At 35.7% G+C, this 22,127-nt stretch overlaps 5 protein-coding genes across 6 annotated transcripts; 3 read left to right on the top strand and 2 right to left on the bottom strand.

The window, feature by feature from the left end:
* Nucleotides 1–152: 152 nt before the first annotated feature.
* Nucleotides 153–1,128, top strand: LOC116171557 (protein LZIC-like). 2 transcript variants are annotated; one of them, XM_031488471.1, is made up of 4 exons: nt 153–322; nt 385–522; nt 573–708; nt 753–1,128. In XM_031488471.1, the coding sequence occupies exons 1-4, from the start codon at nt 174–176 to the stop codon at nt 1,035–1,037; spliced, it is 708 nt and encodes a 235-aa protein (XP_031344331.1). In that variant the 5' UTR covers nt 153–173; the 3' UTR covers nt 1,038–1,128. The 2 variants fall into 2 exon arrangements, with proteins under 2 accessions (XP_031344331.1, XP_031344332.1); XM_031488472.1 differs by lacking the exon at nt 153–322 and having other exon boundaries at nt 345–526.
* Nucleotides 1,129–5,648: 4,520 nt separating this feature from the next.
* LOC116170770 (zinc finger MYND domain-containing protein 11) lies at nt 5,649–14,335 on the bottom strand. Its single transcript, XM_031487273.1, has 12 exons — nt 14,146–14,335; nt 11,679–11,867; nt 11,545–11,629; nt 11,067–11,501; nt 10,804–11,017; nt 10,555–10,751; nt 7,154–7,270; nt 6,850–7,106; nt 6,586–6,780; nt 6,400–6,535; nt 6,188–6,355; nt 5,649–6,137 (listed from the first exon to the last, which is right to left on the bottom strand). Exons 2-12 carry the CDS (start codon nt 11,864–11,866, stop codon nt 6,015–6,017), a joined length of 2,115 nt encoding a protein of 704 aa, XP_031343133.1. The 5' UTR covers nt 11,867; nt 14,146–14,335; the 3' UTR covers nt 5,649–6,014.
* A 317-nt stretch (nt 14,336–14,652) lies between these two features.
* LOC116170141 (RNA polymerase II subunit A C-terminal domain phosphatase SSU72) lies at nt 14,653–16,017 on the top strand. Its single transcript, XM_031486330.1, has 4 exons — nt 14,653–14,730; nt 15,172–15,435; nt 15,494–15,752; nt 15,798–16,017. The coding sequence occupies exons 1-4, from the start codon at nt 14,681–14,683 to the stop codon at nt 15,897–15,899; spliced, it is 675 nt and encodes a 224-aa protein (XP_031342190.1). The 5' UTR covers nt 14,653–14,680; the 3' UTR covers nt 15,900–16,017.
* On the bottom strand, nt 15,935–19,652 carry LOC116170139 (large subunit GTPase 1 homolog). Its single transcript, XM_031486327.1, has 6 exons — nt 19,635–19,652; nt 19,011–19,159; nt 17,649–18,960; nt 17,384–17,589; nt 17,237–17,337; nt 15,935–16,122 (listed from the first exon to the last, which is right to left on the bottom strand). The coding sequence occupies exons 2-6, from the start codon at nt 19,110–19,112 to the stop codon at nt 16,008–16,010; spliced, it is 1,836 nt and encodes a 611-aa protein (XP_031342187.1). The 5' UTR covers nt 19,113–19,159; nt 19,635–19,652; the 3' UTR covers nt 15,935–16,007.
* On the top strand, nt 19,393–21,439 carry LOC116170140 (protein O-glucosyltransferase 2-like). The gene is made up of 5 exons (XM_031486329.1): nt 19,393–19,892; nt 19,939–20,275; nt 20,319–20,629; nt 20,679–20,916; nt 20,966–21,439. Exons 1-5 carry the CDS (start codon nt 19,747–19,749, stop codon nt 21,374–21,376), a joined length of 1,443 nt encoding a protein of 480 aa, XP_031342189.1. The 5' UTR covers nt 19,393–19,746; the 3' UTR covers nt 21,377–21,439.
* Nucleotides 21,440–22,127: the final 688 nt, after the last annotated feature.

Genomic DNA, 22,127 nt, shown 5'->3' with positions numbered 1-22,127 from the left:
AATATGGCGGGCTATTAACCCGAAAACATGTTTTTAATCTTGGGGCTTTAGGTGCCCCTGCGAGGGGTGACTAACTCACGGCCGTTATTCACCAATATTCCTTAATTGTCTCCTAAACAATTACTTAACTGACACTTTAAATTAAAGAAATTAAAATTAATATTTGATTAAAAATGACACGCGGCTTTCACGTTGCTATTGCAGCACTGGAGCGGAAAATCGCTGAACTTCAATGTCAACAATTTTCTCCAATGGAAAATCTCCTACCGCATTTTGCAAAAGCTACGACATACCTTACTATCTCGCCTTACTTGTTCCTTGGGTAGCTACATTTGGACGTAGTTCTAAGATCCCACACACTTCAAAGTTCATTCCCTTTTGTAGACAGACAACTAACCCTAAATTCCACTCTTTAAAACGCGATGCAATTTTCGCACGGGAAATTAGAAACCGAAAAGCTCAAGGAAAATCTAGAAAATCAACTGCATCGCCTAGTCGAGCAACTGGCCGATCTCGAAGAATGCAGGTGAGCGTTTCCCAACTGCCAGTATCTCATCAAACGTACATTTCAGAGAGGAACTAAGCCCAGCGGAATACAACGAGACCAAAACCGACACCATCGATCAACTAAAGGAACTCAACACGAGCTTAACAAAGTTAGTCAACGGCGACATTTCCCTAGTAAGCGAGTTGGGTGCCATGCAACTGGTAGGCTCTCCTGAATTTTTCGTACGTTAATAATCTCATTGTAGGCCACACAAGCGGCGATTTCTCAAGCTTTTAAAACACCCGAGGTTATCAAGCTCTTCGGCAAGAAGGAACCGTTACAATTGCGCGAGCGACTACAGATGATTGAGCAGAATTTCAAATTGACAAAGTTAAATCAAAAGGGCTACGATCAGCAGAAAGCAGAAATATTAGTCGCGTTAAGACAGCTCGGAGAGCAACTGACGACTGACGAGTTGCAATTTTTGGAAAGACACAATAATGTTTCTAATGCATTTAAAAATGTGGAGTTTGTTGAAGTTAATGACTAATTTGACGCAAAAATATGTGTGTGTTTGTCATATCTTGCACAAAATGTGATTTGTATTATATTCAACGTAGATATTAAACTATAAACGCATTCGTGGGGCCTCATATTGTACTGATCAAATGTTTGAATTCAGTATTTAAACTCAAAACTTTGTGTTTAATGACTTCAATCTTGGAATTAGACCTTAAAATCCAAAGTTACTCTGAGACTATAAAATGTTTCCAGGCTTGTCTTAACTCTGAAAAGGGTATAAAATTGTCTTTAGTTCATGGAAGTGGAGTTTGCAAGTGCTATAAAGACGTGGAAAGCTCTAGAATCTCGTTTAAATTGTTCCCAGACTCTTGGAAGGCTGTCCATCTCAGCTTGACTTTACAGTGCAGGAGTAACAGTGCTAAATGTCATGCAAATATGATTTGAAGAAAATGGGCGTCATGTACTGTAAAGTCAACTTGTGATAATAACGTCAGGCACATTTCTTGCACCTCTTTAGACCCACCCTGTATCCCCGAAAGCTAGGAGTGTGTACCTACTTATGTCGGGCGTGCCAAATATGAAATGGGCAAAGGATTACAGGCCCATCGTTTCTTCTAAAAACAGTGAGCTGTGATGGATGTGCATACTGGTACGGGGAGACGGTTTTACACAGCCTTGTGTGCAGGATGGAGAAATAGGAATGTCTACCAGGAAGGGGGGGGAACGTATAACAACACCATTCTCAATCGGGAGATGAGCTTATCGGTTACTAGACGGAATTTTCCACACTCTGAACGAGGACGAAGTGTACACACTGCAAAGTTTCCAAACACCGTGTAAGAGCTCTAAACTGAACCTGCCCGCACCTGACGCGACTCTGCTGGTTGGGTGACAAAAATTGCATCAATCCACTTGCGTTTAACATCAGCTTAGTGGACGGTACATATATGCGAGTATAAAATCCATCGAATATAGTATAAGAGGAAAAAGTGTTGGTGCAAACAATTCCATTAAGGCCATTTTCTCTTTTTTTTCCAACTTTGCCTGGGGCACATCAGAAGATTCAATGATAAAATTGTGATATTGTTTCGTAAAACAGTGTATTTATGTCCTCGCAAGACACTGATGATGCGCACTCTCATCCATGGTTCTAGGCCAACTGTATCCAATGAACTGCCTTCGCTACTATATAGGTGAGAGGGAAGGGAAAACTAAGAGCGGCAGCTCTCTCTTACGGTTATGCATCTGATTGGTTCTTTCAATTTTATTTGAATGCGATCCCGATCACCATGCAAAAAATGAGTGAACTTAACTTAGCATCATATATATAGCTACAGTTATAAATTTCTTCACATAAGATCAGGAAGACCTGCAGTTGAAACCAAAACTGAGGAAACCACATAGGGCGTGTTGAAGATTGAATGCTTTCTGACCGACGAATGAAAATCCCAGTGGTGGCAAAAAAATAAATAAATTGATTCCCTGTCTCATTCCAACTCCAACAGAGCAGAAATTGTGGTGAGGAAAGATATTCCTCATGAGCATGTAGACGCTTTGGCGAATGCTGACAGATATTTTTCGTGGATTGTCACAGACGAAGAAAACATGAATCAATGCCGTGTGGGTCTATCAAGGGCTCTCTCCATCCCCAATAATCCTCTTTTTTGGCACTGTGAAGACGCCTTGCTTTTTGAACACATAATTATGATACCACGATTAATAATACAGAACGGCGATTGAGCGCTTATGCAGGGGCGGACTGGGTACTTAAGGGCCTGGTGGAATTGCATAGGTTACAGGCCATTAAAGTATTAGTGTAGTAATGAAGGGGGGGGGGGTAGCTCTGAGGTGCACCACAAAAACAGTGCTCCTTTCTCAAAAATCAATTACCATACAGTTTTTTTTTAAATTGCAGCTGATAATTAAAAGTAACAAAATATACAATCCACACGAGGTGCGTCGCCTATCATTGTATTTCAGAACTTTCATGCTACGACAAAAAATGATAAATTCATTGTAAAACACTTCAGTTAAAACAGAATTTTTTAACAACCTAACATCAACCCCAATTAGAGAAACGTGTTAATAATTTTGAGCCCCGAAAAAAAAATTGTCTCAGATCGACCCGGAAAAAAAATTTTCTTATAGAATGTGGCCTGTAGAATCCATAATTTCAAACAGTTCCAAGATTGGGCTACTAGTTCAAAAGTTACAGCCCTTTGAATTTTTTTTCGAAATTGGTTTCTAGTCTATAACTTTTGATTGAGAAGTCTGATCGAAAAAGTACGAATTGATTTGGATTCTACGCACCCAAATTAATAAGAAAAAGTGTTTTCCCGAGAAATTTTGGTGTAGTCGATTTTTGGTAAAAAAAAGGAAGGTTATACACTGCCTTTTTTTGAGCCCCGAAGAAAAAATTGTCTCAGATCGACCCGGAAAAAAGTTTTCTTATAGAAAATTACCATATAGTTTTTTTAAATTGCAGCTGATAATTAAAAGTAACAAAATATACAATCCACAAGAGGTGCGTCGCCTATCATTTTATTCCACCACTTTCATGCTACGACAAAAAATGATAAATTCATTGTAAAACACTCCAATTAAAACAGATTTTTTTAACAATCTAATATCAACCCCAATTAGTAAAACGTGTTAATAATTTATTAATAGTGCAAGAAACTAAATACAACACATACTTATAAATTTCCAACGGGCCATTATGATCTACAGGCCAGGTGGCAACCGCCACCCGCCCCCCCGGGTCAGTCCGCCCCAGCGCTTATGGCCGTATGCACCAGAAAAGTTTAAGCGGAGCTTAGTTTAAGTGTAGCCATTGAATAATTCAATGGTGTAGCTTAATATCCATGGTATAATGATTATTGGGACAATGGTTGCCATGGATTTTAAGCTAGGCTTCAGCTAAGTTCAGCTGAAATGTTCAAGTCATATCGCAAACCGGGGTTTTACAGAATTGCGGAAGATTTTCGCAAAAAAACGAATTTTCACATGTGCAGTGCGTTCGAACTTATTTTTTACTCGTAGGTTTGAATAGATGATTTCAATTGTCTTCGTTTAAATAGAGCGCTGATGGGACTATTTTTGAAATCAGACGTGCGGCGACGGAGCTGCTACGTCACACGCGTCTTCGCCACGTGATCTACGGTATCGTTTAGCCGGTCGGCACATCTTTTACGTTTTCTTTAAATTTGTGGAGTGTAATAATAAAATAAAGTGACACAAAAGTAAAACTATAAATACGCTAAAAATTGGGACACGTCGCTCGTTTAGGCCCGTCGTGGAATAAAGCGGTGTTTTAAACGCAAAATTGTTCAGTCAAGATGGCGTCACCTTTGAATTCGAATCCAGCGTTTGCGTGATACGCTTTCGAGTTTCGTACACTTTAATTTTGAAATTATTAAGATCGCCCTTTAATATAGTCCTCAGCAACCGCGAAATTTAGTCACATCGTGCTTTTCGGTGTTCAGTAGGTCGAACAAGAAACTGGTGGCGTATTTCAAATTCATTTTGCGCACCGTTTAAAGTTTTGTGTTGAATTTGTGTGTTCACGATCAAGATTCTTAAGAGTTCGTGGCTACGTTGAATTTTTAGGGTAAGTCTATCAACTTTTAGACGTTCTCAATGGTAGTTGATACCATAACCTTAGACTATGGAAGAAAGTTCCTTCTCTAAAATAGGGATCACGTTAACCTCGAAATACTATGTAGATGCCTCGGTAGATCAATGGTTTATGATAAAACAAACACGTTTAAGTAGTACTGAATATTTTAGTGTAAATGATGTAAATCACTCAATTTGCTTATCAGCCGTTGTTGTTAGTTACTTTTATAGTCAGTCTACATGGTTTTGGATTTGTCTTACTTGTCTTTATATCAATTTTAAGCAAATATAACGTTTCATTTCACGAACCTGATGATGAAACTTGGTTGCAGAATTACGTTCCGATTCTTCATTCTCACTCTTGCACTGAGTGGGAAGTCCTATCAAATGCATTATCGTTGACCTGAAAATGTACCCCTTTCACACTGGCAAGCCTCTGCTGGTCTGGTTTGTTCACAACCACGACTTGCGCCCCACTAGAGATTATTTTTAGGTTGACTCTTTTGGCCTTTCAACATGTTGGAACAACGAGAACTTTAGAGTAAAGTTGGAATCCGAGTTATCCTGATAATCAGGGTCAAGACTGCCAGCATTAAACTCCGGTCCTTATGTGATTTATACTTACTTTTACTCTACGTACACGATAAAATCATTCATTTACTTCGTTTAAGGTGTCCAGGTATAAATAGAATATAGGTTGCTTTACCTTTCTGTGTGAGTGTTTTTTAAGCTTCCGCTTTAACTATAAGGTTAGATTTTCACATCTCTTCAAAGCTTACCCCCTTTCTACTATGCGATCAAAAATGAGTTGTGGTCAAGTCACCTTTGGAATTTTTGTTTACATGGGAAATGTTTACATGGGAAATATTTAAAGTATATATTTATTATATAACTTTGTTTCCCAATATTATATTTATATACAGTTGTTACTAATTTTTCTATAAACAAAAAAATATATATTCACCCTCCTTTTCTGAAATGTAAAAAGTAGGTGGTAATGCAAAGTTTGTTCACAAGAAAATCTTTAGAACTTACATAAACGAGTGATTATGTAAGTTTAATCATCATTTTAAACAAAATTTATCACACATACATAATTCTACGTAAAAAATGGACAACAGGATTGTACTACATAAAACTACATTTAAAATTAACTCTAAGCATAGGGAAAAAGTTGCCCCTTATATAATAAAAGTATATAACTGAAAAAATGTTAAAATCAAAGTGAGATATGCAAGAAGTCTTTTGGTGTAGATTCCACACCTCATGTCAAAAGATCCCCAATCACATAAAAACTATTCCAGCACTATTAATGAAACTTACGCCTAAAAACTAAAACACTGGAAAATTTAAATGCTTAAGTAATTAAGGGATATAGAAAAGCGATTTATCGTTTGCGCCTACAAACTTTCTTATGTTCAGTTTGCCAATGTTGCTGCTGACAAATTGGCGAACAGTACGCTGTATTCCAACAACAATGGTAGATTGCCTCTTGCTCACAGTTGTAACACTAGGAAATGAAAGCGACTAAACGAATGCCAAACATAGAAATTCACTCACCCATTGTTTCTTTTTCGTTTCGGATACTTGCGTATTATGGACATCGAACAATTTCTTGACGTACTCATCGTGCGAACTATTAATACGATCGATTTCCGCCTGCATGCATTCGAGCGCTATATTTATTAGTTGCTTCTTATAGTGGCATTGCTCCAACTTTCGTCTTGTCTAAAATTTGGTTTGGGTTAAACTATTTTTAACAGACGCTTTACCTTCTCCACAGATTCGCTATACTGACGGTCAGGTTCGGGCATAACCGGGCCATCCGAATTATCCCTCGAAGAGTTCTCCTCATTTGTCACCATTTGTTCTGTGGAGCTGGTCACTTCTTCGTGACTGTTGTCTTTGCTGTAATAACCGTTTTACAATCACAAAACAAGAGACACTTTATCGCTTACGTTAACAAGCAATCTTCGTCAGAATCAACTTTTTCTGGTTCTTCCATATCAGGAGGAATGGTGGCGGAGTTTGATGAACTTTTGCTCTGACTTCTGGAGCTGTGGGTCCGCTTGGCTCTGTTCTGATTCGAAGGTGTGTGATTTACCTTATTTGCTTTAACAGCAGGTCTTTGGAGGTGATTACAGTAACAGTAACTGTGTGGTCTTACCTTTATTCGTTGGGCTTTGAGATCGTTTTCTCTTGTGAGTCACAGACGCTTGAGCTATGAAACTATCCTCCAGGCTTGAGCGGACTGTTCAAAAATGTCATCGCTTTTCGATAGGTCTATTGTTACATTCTGCTTTTTGCCAGTATCAAGTTGCATTACTTTAACGATGGGTAGGGCCGTTTCTGATGAATTTAATGACTTTTTCTTACGATCTACTTTTGTGAGCAAACTTAAATCATTGGGATTAGATAGCATCTTTTGATGAAGGAGCAATTCGCCAACTGCCTTATTAAATGCGGAACCCTTTTTCGCCTACGGGTCAAACAATAAGATATTGCTGTCAATAAATAGTATGTTACCTGTACATCGTTTACTTTCATCGTTATCGGTTTAATGTATATTTTTTGCAAGATGGATCTTTCATATTTTCCACCAAAAAAACGAACATCACACGTATCTTCTGTTTCCTTCAATACCTACAAGTTCAAGATTTATTATTATATCAGTTTCCTTTTTTTTTGAAAATTTTTGAAAACTAGGTTTTTAGAAATTTCTATTTGATAATGTATCCCTCCAGAATCCCATTCTACAGCTATAATTCAGACTGATTCAGAGTTTAAGGGTCTTACATTTTGGGATTTTTAATTTTTCTATTAATTGATTTTTACATTTTACACAATATGTAATTCAAATTCTGAATTTGGCAATCTTGGGACATAGGATACTATTACCAACATAGATTGCGCAATGTAAAATATAAACGGAGGGCACTTGCACAATTACACGTTTATTGTCGAGTCTGACTAAAAGACTGCAATTAGCCCCTTGAGTGGAAAAGGTTATTAAATTAGTTTTTGCACTGTTACTGTTGAATATTAGTCCATTTCGGTTGCAGTAATCCGCCATTTTAACGCGCACTGGTTTGCATCTTCACCTGACGCTCGTACATTATCAGCAGTAATTAATGCTGAAGTATCATCCGGAAATCAAGTTAAACGTTTAGTGTTGTTATTGAAAGAGTCTATTAATTTAATTAAGAAAATTACAAAAAGTAAGGGACCTAAAGTACTTCCTTGAGGAACACCAATGCACACTTTCTTCTGTGACGAATTGTACTTACTACCGTCCGCCATTATAAAAACAAGCTGTGATCGTCCTGTTAAATAAGATACTATCCATTGGTAGGCAATACCCTCAAAAAGTCATTATTCCCCAAAGGAATATTTAGAGGACACATTATAAAGAAATTTGCGTTTGTATGTTCTTTTGTTATTTGTTTTTACTTTTTGTATTGTTTTGAATAAAAATTATTATTATTATTAAAGTATTAAGGTGAAATTTAATGTACAGGGTGTCCCATTAATAATGGTCACGGGCTATATCTATGGAACCGTTAATTGCACAGCTTCGGGAAAAAAAATTTGTTAACAAAAGGGGCCAAGAGAAATCGCTGGAAATTATTTTCAAGTTTCTAACTTCGCCGCTAGAGGGCGTATGGTTCATGGTTAGGTAGAAAAATAACTTTTTCCCTAAAATATACCCAACAAACATGCATAAAAAATACATGTATAGTAATCTTGTATCAATTTTGCATCATTCTGATGGAGCACAAATTGCTCTAGCTCATAAAATATGAGGAGTGGGGGAAGGAGAACATCTCTTTAAGGAATTGATTGTAACTTCGGATTAGGTTAACAGATTTTCACAAAATAGGTCTTGTTGGAAGGAGCTCTCTTCGCGGAATCAGATTTTATTAAATAGTCTTTTTAGTAAATGTAATGAGTGGTAAAGGGCGCGATGTGACATTAACATAAACTTTGCAGGTTTTTTTGGTAATTGCAAATGGAATGATATTATTATTATATGATATTATCAAATAAGGTGAAATAGTGAGAATATCAGTGAAAACCGGATTTTGATATCTGTTTTCTAACCATAGATCTGACGAAAATACGAATACATTCACAGATTTTAATTGCAATATTGATGCTCATTCAAGTTGGCTTTGAAACAAAAGAAAACAGAACAAAAGAAAGTTTATCAGTCCTTTCATTAAACGTATTCGTGCGAATTATCACCACGATGGGTGCCTGGCACATTTCTTGGTAAGCGAGAGTCGAGGCGAGAGTGTTTGAATTTGAGTTATCCTGGCAAATGGATAGAAAGAGGAAGTATTTTCTCAGGACCAGCTAGGTCACTCGACTTAACTTGCTTAGATTTAAATTTGTGTGAAAGGATAAAAGACGCACAGTCTTTCTAACACGGCCAACTACAAGAAACGATATGGTGACGAGAATTAGAAATGTAATTCATAGTCATGGCTGAAGTTAAAGCAACTGTTCTCTCTACACAGCAGAGACTCGTCTTTGTGTCGAAAATAATGGCAGACATTGAACATTTACGTTAATAATAATAATTATTTCTTTTATTATTTACTTAATTCATATTTCTCTGATTTAAAGTTTGAATCATTTTTTTGTTGCTCATAATTAAAAAACTTAGATTGAGTGTTAATTTTGAACTGCCATCGCCTCATTCACTTTGACATAATTATCGGTTGCTATGTGTTCATTTGTTTCAAATCCAATTTGGATGAATATAAATATTGCAATTAAAATTTGTGAATGTTCGTATTTTCCCCATATCTCTGCTTAGAAAACAGATATCAAAATGCGGTTTTCACTGATATTCTCACTTTTTCATCTTATTTGATAATATAATATAATAATTATATCGTTACATTTGAAATTTAAAAAAAAACTTGCAAAGTTTATGTTAATGTCACATCGCGCCCTCTACCACTCATCACGTTTACTAAATAGACTCTTTTCACGTAAAATCTGATTCCACGAAGAGAACTCTTTCCAACAAGACCTATTATGTGAAAATCTGTTAACCTAATCCGAAGTTATAATCAATTCCTTAAAGAGATGTTCCCCTTCCCCTACTCCTCATATTTCATGAGCTAGAGCAATTTGCGCTCCATCAAAATGATGCAAAATTGATACAAGATTACTATGCATGTATTTTTTATACATGTTTGTTGGGTATATTTTAGGGAAAAATCATTGTTTAAATACAAATCTAAAATGCAGTTATGGACAAATGATAACAAATATTTATGTTCCATTGAGAGCAATTTTCACATAGATTTCTTCAGTTTCTCGTGCAACACTCGTGCAGTACGAGTTTTGCCAATCGAAAACGCTATGAGATTATTAACTTTCCATGCTTTTAGTCTTCGAATTTTAAAATATGAATACTTGTGTTAATATAAAACGGAAAGAAAGGAGTCTTAGGACTCAACTTTTACAACACAGTATTTTTACTTGAAATTTTCGAAATACCTATTCTTAAAATGAGGAATTTCTATTTTTTTGGAATGGCCACTTTGAATTGAATTCTGCAGTCCTTTAAATCTAAACTATACCTACTCTAAGTGGGTATTCTTAATCTCAGGGCATTCATAGTATTTATTCCAAAATTATTAGGACCTTACAATCTTGCAAAAAAGGTCTTAGTCACCTGTGTTTTAAACAAGTGAGAGCCAAACTAGCACACGATTAAAAAATAAACAAACTCTCTTGCAAATGTGTAGTATTATGGCTATTTTCTAGATTGAAATGAAATATTTCTTTTTTATTATGATTAATTTATGGTTTTTTATTTGCAAATGACCATCAACCAAATTAAAATTAAAATAACATGACGATTTTATTTTGAAATTCACGATACTGGATCAAAGTATGTCATATCGTACCTTTGCCGGCCAGTACGGATAGCCTTTCTGTTTAGCCCAGACAAGCTTATGAGGCACTCTGCATGGTAAACAAAACCATTTATTGTTAATTTTCTCGTTACTATGCTTGTAACAATCGAGACAATTGGATAATTCCACTAAATCGTGGCGACAATCCTCCAACATATATTCAGAAGCGCCGTATTCCTGAGATTCAACTGAAAGAAATGTCATAAAATACGATCAGTTATGTAGCCACCCGATACTCACTGCCGTGATATATCGCCACATTATGCTGTATGGTTAAAACATCCGCCTTGAACGCAACCAGATACTCGTATTGCTTCTGTTTTATCTTATTTTCAATAACGATCATATTCATAGGAGTTCGAAATAATTGCTTCACTCTCCAATTAATTTCGACATCATTCATCCATTCGGGCTTAGGTTCCATCGACATTGAATCAGTAATGGATGCGGGCAGCTGCAATGGACGTGACTACAACCTTGCAAATTCATCAGCCGCTACTTACCCACGCTTTAATCCGCGTATGTACAAACGATAACAAATAATTCAGTTCTTCCTTATCAATATTAGATCTCGGTTCCAATTTGCACATATTGCATATGCTGCATAATGACGAATCGTATTCGGTTTGATTTTCCTCGCGCATCAATAAGCTAATGTAATTAGTTGCACTTGTTTCATTATCGGATTGTTTATCAACCTTATTGTGTTTGTTATTGTTTACAGGGGCATCATTGTCGTTGGTAATATCGATAACGTCATTAATGCCCTTCAAATCTATTGAAACCTCTTTACTGCCGACGGTGCCATTTCGGATGTAGATATTTTGCTTTTTGTTAGCGCATTCCATATGATAAACTCTGAAGCATACGCGACATTCGATAACGTCGCCGGCTAAGTGACAGTCTATGCAGTACCAATCTTTACCGTCATCCAATAACTGGGAGAACATTTTAGAAGACGAAAAGGAAATGATAACTTACCAGCGGGAGTTCATAATTTGGTATTTTATAACTTTCGACTTGAAGACCTACTTTTGCACCTTTAACTGTCGTCTTATTTAAGTTGCTAAAACAGAGACGTTAGAAATGAAATTAGTCGGTAGAGGGAGCATTACAGAACGAGGCCATCTTCGAGACTTTGCTTTAAGTATAGTTCAGCTTGAGCTGTTGTACAATAGTCATTACGTTGGAGGTATTTGATGATACGTTGAAAATCGGCCATCTGCTTTTGGGAGTTTGCAGAACGTATCGCGTCCCAAACATATTGCAGAGGTTTAGGATCAGTTGATCTTCTTACGGGCATCCTGAAAAAATTCGTCGGTTTGATGAGTAGGAAAATAACGCCAATAGATTTTTGCGCATTTTATTTTCATTAAAAAATTTGTGCCGCAGGTATTTCGAAGAAGTTTTTAATTTCATAAAAATTTTGAAAAAGGAACAAAAGCAAAAAAATAAACAAATAGTTACATAAATAAAATTGTTATCGGGTGTGAAAATATTGTTTTTAAAAATAGGATTAGTACAGAAAAATTTAATTTTGCCAAAATTGTGGATATGCTCTTATGTTTTTGGTCATTACATTTAAGTACAAGGCAAGTTTTTTCTTTGTCTTATTCTTTTATTTTATTGACTAGTAACGCTTGTACCATCATAGCACCGTTCTCAAATTTTAATTTTTTTTATTTTTTATTTAATTTGTGTGCCTCGACTACTAGTGGCCATTGGCACGTCTACAAGTACCTTTACTTACAATGCACGTATTCTAATAATATTTCGCTTATTAGACTATTATATAAAATTGTACAAGTTTGTATCTCTTAGAAAGTTTAGTACGTTTATAATACTTTTCGGTAATGAGAGGTCTTTTTTAAGGTCCATTCCAATATGGTATTTGCTTCGGATTTCCAATTGCAGTGGACACTGTGAGAGGAAGTGGTTCACGGACAAAGGCTCGTTGCATTCACTTTTAAAAGTCTGTTTAGTTCCGGATTGCGTATTAAAATATGCCATCTCCAAATTACCTCAGTTTTGTTCTGGTATTATTAATCTTGAGCATGTAATTCTTTTGTTATTGGAACAAAAAGTGTTTTTTATTTTATGCAAGGATTGTGTAAAACACAGGCGGCTAATACTTAAACAAAAGAAGACAGACGAACTGCCGGGAAGTTTAAAACAGTAATAATTCCTTTGTCTTTAGAAGAAAAATCAAAATTTTTTTTGTATAACCTTTTTTTTACAACTTTTCTATCTATTATTAAGTAAAATGCGAGGAAAAATGTTCAACTTTTCAGTATATTTCAACTTATTTCTTTTTTTGTTTAAAGTATTGGACGTCTGCGTTTTATGTAATTGTTTATTTCTTCAGCGTGAAACAATTTGTCAGGGTTGATCTTGATTGTCCCTATTGGAAAACTGTAAATTAATTCATGTACTCATTAGCTACCAGAAAACTGTTAGAGGCAATTGTCATATCACTAAAATGGCAATAGAGGTACCCCCATTATGATAAACAGGAACAGTTATAAAGGGTATAACTTCATTTAATTGTTAGTGTTGATTAAAAATGTACAAAATCTACTTTGTGTCAGGTGTGGTTTTGGTGTTAACAGCTTTCTGCGTTTTTTTCTATTCGTTATACAGGAAAATTAACAAAAGTGAAAAGTTAACAATAAGTGCTACATTTCAATTTATTGCCACTATGCTTTTGGGTATATTTTATATTTATACAGACGTGTGCATTAACCAAAAGCACATGATACCACTTGCAAGTGATACAAACACCACAGTGGAAGCATTCATGGTACAATATTATAAATTTATAAGAACCACGGATGATAAATGTACCAAGCACAACTATTTACAAGAAACGATCTTAACATACTCCTTTATCCATGGAATTGTTGCATATCCGATCTCAATGTGTATGAATTGTGGAGAAGTGGCTGTGAAGCTTAAAAAACAATTGCTATACTCAACGATGTGGTTTTTACCTGTGAGCGCTGCAACGCTTTTCTACTGCTTAACAGCTCCACAAGAGGGAGCACTTGTACCACCGCTAGTCTCACCGAACAACATACGAATTAGGAACACGGAAATGGAGGAGCAAATCAACGTGACCATTACGAAAATCTATGAGATAGTCTCAAATACAAGTCGGTTGAATTTTCCGACTCAACATTACGATTTGATCAAGTGTGGACCGAATCAAAGTTACGATTTTGCAATGAAAGTGTACACTTTTATTTTGTACAACATCGGATACTTTCTGATTTTATCTTATGCATTAATCAAGTATGGGAAATACTCCGGCTTAAATGTGAAACAGTTTCGCGTATCAATAGCGGCCTTGCTGCTTTGGTTACCCACAGTATTACAGACAATAATAAGAATTTTCTTAAAAGGGACATCGGCCGATTTAGAGGATGAAGTAATGCTATCGCTAAGTAGTATCAGCCACATTCTCGAAAATGTCAACACCATATTACCTCAAAATAGAGTAAATAGTGATAAAAGCCAAACTGATCGTGAAAATGTATAGTTGTTTACATAAACACGCTTGTAATCACATAGATAAGCACTTACGTTTTCGACAAAAAAAAAATCTATTGTTGCCTATATTTATATTAGAAGAATGTGTGAAGAAAGACTTCGGAAAACACGTCCTTTATGCAATAAATGATAACGAAAACACATATCACAGCACTAGACTGCTTGCACTTGCATATAGCTCATTACTTTTCATATCTCTTCCCACCATTTTGTTTTACAATAGGGCCAACACACTTGCATTTAAAGCAAAATGTGACTCCCAAAATGCGCTGGCGTCACATGTGTCACAGTGACATTTCAAAACAACTATAAACAAAACATACAAATGCCAAATACATAATGTAAAACATTTTATTTCATACTGCTTTCTTTTCTGTTAAAAACCATACAAGTTTTGATTAGAATGTTGTACACCTTCAAATAAAAGCAAAAGTCGATGACAGATGATTTATGATTATTGTTTGATCTATGATTTAAGTAGTGTGCCTTGGTAGGTCTTATTAGTGCCAATCAATAATCATAGAGGTATAATTAAGATATTGCAATTTTAAAGCATTCAACAAATGTAATGTACACTAGGAAGGTCTTATATGTGTACCTTTGGCTTAGCCACAAGACGTAAGCGCTATTTTAACATAGTTTGCCCAGTTTCTTTTTAAAAAGCAACCCCTTCAACAAAGCGATAATTATTTCATTGATAAGGGATCATGTTTAGATCGAGATGCTATGCAAGTGATATCGCATAGTTTTTCACTTTTAAGGCTAAAGGCATTCCTCTCTTCTTACAAATATTACCCAAAAATGCGGACTACCGGTACTACTCCAAAATAGCACCAAACCATGGATGGTATGGTAAATTAAAAATAATTGGCAACCCTGTTCTTAATCTTATTCTGAAAATAGAATTAAAAACCTATCCCGTTCTTTCAATATTGCTAAGCGATATTTTTATATAAATTACATTACTTTCGCCGAAGGGTTTCTATTTTCAACATACACATTTCGTTGAGACTGAGCAGCTCCTATAAATCGTTTACAATATTGACAATTAATTTATAGGTTAGGTTTTCCCCACAACAAAATGTCATTAAATCCCAAAACCTACATTAGCGATTTACGTATAGCGGTAATATGCTCGAGTAACATGAATCGTAGCATGGAGGCGCACGCCTTTCTTGCTAAAAAAGGTTTCTACGTTAAATCGTACGGTACGGGAGATAAAGTTAAGATACCCGGCTCGGCGGTTGACAAACCGAACGTATATGATTTCGGCGTTTCGTATGACGAAATTTACACGGATTTGCTAGCGAAAGATCAGGCTTTGTATCCTTTAATTCGTTCCAAATGCGAGTAATGCCAAATTTCTTTTAACACCGATTAGATACACCCAAAATGGTCTTTTACACACTTTAGATAGGAATAGAAGAATAAAGACTCATCCCGAACGATTCCAAGAATGCGGCGATAAGTTCGATATACTAATAACCTGCGAAGAAAGAGTCTATGATCAAGTTTTAGAATACATGGAGAACAAAGCTCCTTCGGATAACTCGATAGTACATGTAATCAACATCGATATACAGGATAATCTCGAGGAAGCTACAATTGGGGCCTTTTTGATAAGTGATATGTGCATAATGGTAATTACCGATAAGTAATCTATAACTACATTTCACTAACTTTAGATGGCAAAGAGCGAAGATCTCGACAATGATATCGATGAAGTTTTACACAGTTTCGAAGAGAAATGCGAGCGGCCAATTTTACACAGCATTGCCTTTAATTAGTCGACTTTAGTTTCCTATTTAATTTAAATGAAAGCTATATTGTATGAAAGGTTTGTATTTCGTAATTTATATACATTTTAAAATGGTACAATTAATAAAGTGGGATTTTTAATGTTTATCCAAATGTATGTAGAGCTTCCTTAGCTTCTCCCGTTTGTTTTTATTTTTGTGCCTGTTCTCTTGTTTCCACGGTTTTGAATTTTCCACATTTCCATTTGATGAACTGCAATTAAGAGAATCTATTCAAACATAAAACATAATTAAGTCTAATAATTGTACTGTCTCATGCACCCTTAATAGAAAACTATGTATAAAAAATATATACCTAATTAAAGTGCGCTCTTTTTTTTAAATAAAAACTGAACTAAATTGTGTACTGTGTAAATATATCCCAGTTTAGTTTTTAGATGAAATTAAAAATGTTCAGGATACCTTTTATTGAATATCCATTTGATTATAAATTTTATTACAATTAGAAAAAATCATTACTTTAAAAAATCAAAAATTCCTCATAGTTTTAATGGGTCACCATCATTAACACACGTATCAATTTTCAGGCTGTATGCCCAGTTTCAAAAAAAGGATATCGATTGATCGATGATTAATTAATCAATGATTTTAAATATTAGAATAACATGTTTAAAATGCTATTTTTAGTCATTGATCAAATACTGGATTAAGAAAATCTAGTGATTGAACTTGTCGTTAAATGATCTAAACTAGAGCAACGCACAAGTCTTCGATTACAGAAATAAACTAATTGCATTAACTACAATGATTCAATTACTTTGAATGTATTTTTGTCTGCTTGAATATTCTTAACGTACTTTCGCACGGACGCGTAAACTTTAATATTCGTTTTTATCAATTTTAATTCCATATTAAGCGTCATATTTTTCTATTATAATCATTTGGCAAAAATGACAGTACCAACTAAGTGCTTCATCCTCAGTTGGAATTTTAAATTTTACCAATAATGATAAGAAAACGATCATTAATAGTATGTACTGCAAATAGAAAAAACCGACAACAGACCACAATTTTATTTTTAATTTACACAAATTTTGTTGCTTCCTGGAGAAAACTCTAACTTTTCCAAGAAAATAATTAAGCAGATTTCCTACTTTTACATAGAAAAATTAAAAAATGATAGCGGCAATCAAGGAAAAATGAGTTAGCTTTGATACATAACAAAATAAAAAAAAAATTAGTTGATTCAGTACCGAGCCAAAGGTAAAGATTCTTCTAACATAAACTATTATTTTGATTACTACATATTTTCTATGTATAATTATTTATCACATAATTATCGACTACAAATTTAAAAAAAGACATACCTTCCCGATAATATCTCAGTGGATTTCCCTTTAACGTGAGCACCATTCGATTGCAAATTGAAGAAAGTCTTATCAATATCTTGAGGTGTGGCTCTCAATGACTGAAATGGGTAATTAAATTGCGGCTTTTCAATCTAGACAATTTACCCTAATGGCACGTGCTTCTTGAGGAGGCAGAACACGATTAGCTTTGACAAGTCTTTGACGCTTTGGCCACGTGTGATAAATATTCTGATCAACACCCGGAGGCGCATGGGAGTATAACAATTTTCCATTAACAAAATCTTTGAGTATATAACGAGCGGCACGAGGATTGTCTGGTTGCCCATTTGACGTCATAAAACCTCTATTATCTGTAAGAAATGCGTGAGAGTTACTGCCAATGGGTATAAACACAATTTGTATACATTACAGCCATATGCATTAAGAAGCTCCTCTGCAGTTGGGCCTCGGTTTTGATCTTCACACTCCATCGGCAAAGGTAGCATTAATCCGTACTTGTCTTCAAAAATGTGCCTCGGAATTAAACTAGTTATCAAATTAATGGGAGGAACATGATCACGCATTTGATCTATTGGCAAAATTCCGTTAATTATCATCTCTGCCTTCGTGTAGACAAAGGATGGCATGACAAGTCCCGGGCAGTCGCACAGTAAAAGGTCATCGTCAAGAAAAAGAGTTTGAAAGTGCTTGGTTTTTCCAGGAGTGGCCGATACGGACACCTTTTTTGCACATAAAAGTGCATTAATCGTGGAGCTTTTGCCTACATTTGGGTATCCCACTAAGCCGATTGTGGACAAATTTTTGGTTACCCTTTCTCCCTTATGGAAAGTTTTGAAAAATTCGATTAAGCCATCTCGTGATAAAATTGCGCTCGAATTACTAATTTGCGGTTGTTCATCTAACATCTCTTCTATTTTCTTTGAAATGCGATTTATCTCTTGAGCACTGCATTCCACTGCATGTTCAAGTTTTTGAACAGACTTGTGTAAGTCTGCCAGAGACTTTTCAACATGTTCTTCTTCTTCACTACTTTCATCTTCACATTCCTCATTTTCAGATGATGACTCCTCAATTTCAGCTGATGTGGGCACCGTAATCGCCGAAAAAAATACAACATGCACACCTAGCGAGGAAAAATAGTCAGCCCAAAATTGCCGCTGCTCGCTTGTTAAAAAATCGGCCTTATTAATAAGAATTAGATTTAATTTATCTTTGGACACTTCCGTTACGTATTTTTCCAAGTCATCACAACGGAACAGTAACGGATTTCTGGCATCTACAATTTGTACAATGACATCACTCCGCTCAATGACCCTCCACAACTGCCTCCAAAACTCCAAATTTTTCTCAAAAGGAGTCAACAGCACGCCTTGTTTTTCTTGTAAATCCGCCAATGTGCGACGCCACGTTAAAAAGTGCTCCCGTTCATTCTGATCCAACTCGTCAGCGCCCATATCTTTAGTCCACGCCGGTCGTCTCGGAATCGTGATCAACTCCCTGTTTTTTTCTTGCGACTCATTTACTGCTCGCTTTTCTTCTTCGGTTAACAGACCGACATTCACTTTCGGATTAATGAACTTTATGTTCAGTTTCTCCGCTTGAAATTCGGTACCCGCCAGTTCGGCGGTGGCCAAAAATTCTTGAAAGGACGATTCTTCGGTTACCGATTGTAAATTTAACCTTCCCCAGTCGTATCCATCCTGAACCTCCGTGGTGTGAAGCTGAAAATTGGAAAAATTGCTTTCTACTTTTGAATTCGAGGTTATTTTACCATGGACTTGTCGCCTACGAATTTTCTCGCTTTGGGGCCCCCAAAGCGATCCTTAATTAGAGCTCGTCCCAAATCCGAGTTAATTTTCTGCTTCTTTCCCATTTTAAATTACAACTAAACACCTACATTCGTTAATCTTTTTATCAAAACTGTAACATGAATTACAATTAACACGTGCTCTTGTTGATAGATTCAAACCAGTGCCGGAACGGAATAAGGAGAAATACATTTTTTAATCAATTGTTCAATATAAGGTAAATTCACAGATTCATCTGGACATTCGAGCGAGTTGCCAGATCTAACTAGGATTTTACAGATCTTTTTGGAAATTTAAAAATTTATCTAAAAATTAATGCGTAGAGGAAATTAGTGCCTACCAAATAATTTTTGTTCGATGATTCTTCTACACGTGTCCTCTCCGGTCTTCTGATTTAGGTACCTATGTTAAAACAAATTCTCATCATAAGGAAATTACAATTCATAAAATTAACAGGCGATCAAAAAAGGAGGAAAAGTTGTTGTTTTGGGGTTAGGGCCCAAGGGCTAAAGCCAGCACTGATTCAAACCACACTACATCTTTTATTTAATTCAACAAATCAACAAGACAAGACAAACTCAACTCACCGAACATTAACCTTTGCATGTAGAAGTGGATTGATTTAACCTCCCCCACAGACACAATAGTCCATATAAATCCAACCTACAAGTCCAAATTATTTATTTGTGCCTTTAAGCGATGTTTACACACATTTTTATACTATTTCCAATTTTGTTCATATCAGTGGTTGGCGAGCCGGATTTCAAAGTATGGGGGCCCGGCTTGAAGCCTCACACCATTGTAATGCCGGCTCGCTACTTTTTCCTTCAAAGCTTTAATGAAAGGTACCTATAATGCGAATCGCACAGTTCATTCAAATTAACATTTTAGTTGTAATTTAAAAGATTTGGATGTAGAAATCGAGGGTACCTCCCCTGAAAATCAACGGTGTAGAATTTGGAAGAATATTCTGTACACGCATAATTGCCTGTTCATAATAAGGTACAAATTGTACAACACTTGTGACAATCTAAGAATCAGTATTAAATACGGCGATCGGGAGCAAACGTATGAAATAAAAACTCGGGTTTATCCAGAAGACTGTAACTGTCCCAGGAAAGACGTTGGTCATTGGTTAAAAGATTGGAACTGTGGTTCGGTTCCAAAGCAAATACTTAAGGATCTGGCTATGTTTAAAACGGTCAACTTTGATACCCTGCGAGAAAAAGTGAGTGCATTATTTCCACCGTTTTGTGATAAATTCCCATTAGATTCTAGAAAAGTACAACCAACCGGGTGCAATCAGCTTATGCCATTATGTGGTGAAGAGCAACAACCTATACCGGCGTTGTTACGGAAAGTATGTGGGGTTTAAAATGTTTATGGATAGCATACTGCTTTCACTATCGCGCAAATTCCTACTTCCGGATATTGAGTTTTTCGTTAACTTAGGCGATTGGCCTTTGGTTAAAGATGCAAAAGACAGCTTTCCCATATTCTCATGGTCCGGTAGTACGGATACTTTCGACATAGTAATGCCTACATATGACTTGACAGAGTCGACTCTAGAAAATATGGGCAGGTTTGTACGATGGAGCACATACTAAGGGTGTTATTAAAAATTGTTGTAGAGTGATGTTGGATATGTTATCTGTGCAAGGTAATGTTGATTTCCAATGGGAGGACAGAATCTCCAAAGTATTCTGGAGAGGGAGAGATTCCAATCGTGAACGATTACATTTAATTACCCTTTCAAGAGAATACCCTCATTTATTCAACGTATCCTTGACTAATTTCTTTTTTTTCCGCGATGAAGAGGACAAGTATGGGCCAAAGACAGAGCATGTATCATTTTTTAAATTTTTTGAGGTAATTACTTATTCTTCAATTTATCTTGTACCTAAATTGGAAGTTGCAGTACAAATACCAAGTGTGTATTGACGGTACCGTTGCCGCATACCGTTTACCGTACCTTTTAGGGGGAGGCTCCTTGTTATTCAAGCAAGAATCAAAATACTACGAACACTTTTACAACGATCTTATTCCCAACACCCATTTCATGACAGTTAAGCGTGATTTGTCAGATTTAGTAGAAAAAGTTAATTGGGCGGTCGCAAATGACGATAAAGCTAAAGAAATAGCGAATGCGGGACGGTCCTTTGCCATTGAAAATCTTCTACCAAAAAATATATTTTGCTATCATGCCTTTTTATTGAATGAGTTTTCTAAAAGACTTACAAGTAAAATTACAGTATTAAACGATATGGAATTGGTAGAGAATACGTCTGGTGACTGTCACTGTGATAAAACTAATAAAGATGAATTGTAATATTCCATTATTTTTTGTACGTATGTTCTACGTTATTTAAGATTAAATCTAATTCATGAAGGAGTTCTCGTTTAACAGAATCTGGTACCATAGCTCTCGCCGACGGTGTGGTAGCGGCTATAAGTTCATCCAGTGAAGTTACGTTATCATTCTCTTCAAATACTTTACGACATGCTAAATGCACCTGATCACGCCATCCACATTCCACTAATCTTCGACGTACTAACTCTGAAACTCTGTTTTTCAGTCGAGTGATTGACCATAATGAGCAACGGCTCTTACCTATCAATATCACGTTTATCTTCTAAAACCGCGTACAAAGCATCCCCTTGACGTGTAGACATTCTTTAATGTTTATTTAATATTTTAATTAACAATAACAAGAAATCTGACTCTAACCCTATTTTGCTATTAATTTTTTTTAGGTAAATTGTTGAAACAACAAAAATTAGGGACGTTGGAAAAACAGTTTGACGTAGTTGCCAAATGTCAAATACAATTGACAACATCGTTGAGTCTGGAAGAACACAATTAAAATTTTTACCAAACTTCAAAGAGCATATGAAAAAATCTAGCTTAACCTTCAAATAAAAATCTTATTCAATATAAATAAATTCAATTGTAGGAAGAAATTATACTGGATTTTCTGAATAAGGTCTCTATTCAATTGTTTGGGGGAACTAGTCATAAATACTAATTTTATTTGAAAAAAATGTTGGGTTCTCTCCCACCAAAATTTTTTAAATATAGC

The sequence above is a fragment of the Photinus pyralis genome, unplaced genomic scaffold (assembly GCF_008802855.1).
Source record: "Photinus pyralis isolate 1611_PpyrPB1 unplaced genomic scaffold, Ppyr1.3 Ppyr1.4_LG5, whole genome shotgun sequence".
In the NCBI taxonomy this organism is placed as follows: Eukaryota; Metazoa; Arthropoda; class Insecta; order Coleoptera; family Lampyridae; genus Photinus; species Photinus pyralis.
This window is presented reverse-complemented; position numbering and strand designations above follow the sequence as displayed.

What these genes read in the sequence shown, in the direction of transcription:
- LOC116170770 (XM_031487273.1), bottom strand. Translation starts at nt 11,866, where the DNA reads ATGCCCGTAAGAAGATCAACTGATCCTAAACCTCTGCAATATGTTTGG. An exon ending in TGTGGCGATATATCACGGCA is followed by an intron (nt 10,752 to 10,803) that starts GTGAGTATCGGG and finishes CATTTCTTTCAG; the next exon opens with TTGAATCTCAGGAATACGGC. An exon ending in GACGAAGATTGCTTGTTAAC is followed by an intron (nt 6,536 to 6,585) that starts GTAAGCGATAAA and finishes CGGTTATTACAG; the next exon opens with CAAAGACAACAGTCACGAAG.
- LOC116170141 (XM_031486330.1), top strand. Translation starts at nt 14,681, where the DNA reads ATGTACACTAGGAAGGTCTTATATGTGTACCTTTGGCTTAGCCACAAG. An exon ending in CTAGCGAAAGATCAGGCTTT is followed by an intron (nt 15,436 to 15,493) that starts GTATCCTTTAAT and finishes AACACCGATTAG; the next exon opens with ATACACCCAAAATGGTCTTT. An exon ending in TAAGTGATATGTGCATAATG is followed by an intron (nt 15,753 to 15,797) that starts GTAATTACCGAT and finishes CACTAACTTTAG; the next exon opens with ATGGCAAAGAGCGAAGATCT.
- LOC116170140 (XM_031486329.1), top strand. Translation starts at nt 19,747, where the DNA reads ATGTTTACACACATTTTTATACTATTTCCAATTTTGTTCATATCAGTG. An exon ending in TTGATACCCTGCGAGAAAAA is followed by an intron (nt 20,276 to 20,318) that starts GTGAGTGCATTA and finishes AATTCCCATTAG; the next exon opens with ATTCTAGAAAAGTACAACCA. An exon ending in ACTCTAGAAAATATGGGCAG is followed by an intron (nt 20,630 to 20,678) that starts GTTTGTACGATG and finishes AAATTGTTGTAG; the next exon opens with AGTGATGTTGGATATGTTAT.
- LOC116170139 (XM_031486327.1), bottom strand. Translation starts at nt 19,112, where the DNA reads ATGGGAAAGAAGCAGAAAATTAACTCGGATTTGGGACGAGCTCTAATT. An exon ending in TCGTAGGCGACAAGTCCATG is followed by an intron (nt 18,961 to 19,010) that starts GTAAAATAACCT and finishes TCCAATTTTCAG; the next exon opens with CTTCACACCACGGAGGTTCA. An exon ending in ACTGAGATATTATCGGGAAG is followed by an intron (nt 16,123 to 17,236) that starts GTATGTCTTTTT and finishes TCTTAATTGCAG; the next exon opens with TTCATCAAATGGAAATGTGG.
- LOC116171557 (XM_031488471.1), top strand. Translation starts at nt 174, where the DNA reads ATGACACGCGGCTTTCACGTTGCTATTGCAGCACTGGAGCGGAAAATC. An exon ending in TCGCCTTACTTGTTCCTTGG is followed by an intron (nt 323 to 384) that starts GTAGCTACATTT and finishes TCCCTTTTGTAG; the next exon opens with ACAGACAACTAACCCTAAAT. An exon ending in ACTGGCCGATCTCGAAGAAT is followed by an intron (nt 523 to 572) that starts GCAGGTGAGCGT and finishes CGTACATTTCAG; the next exon opens with AGAGGAACTAAGCCCAGCGG.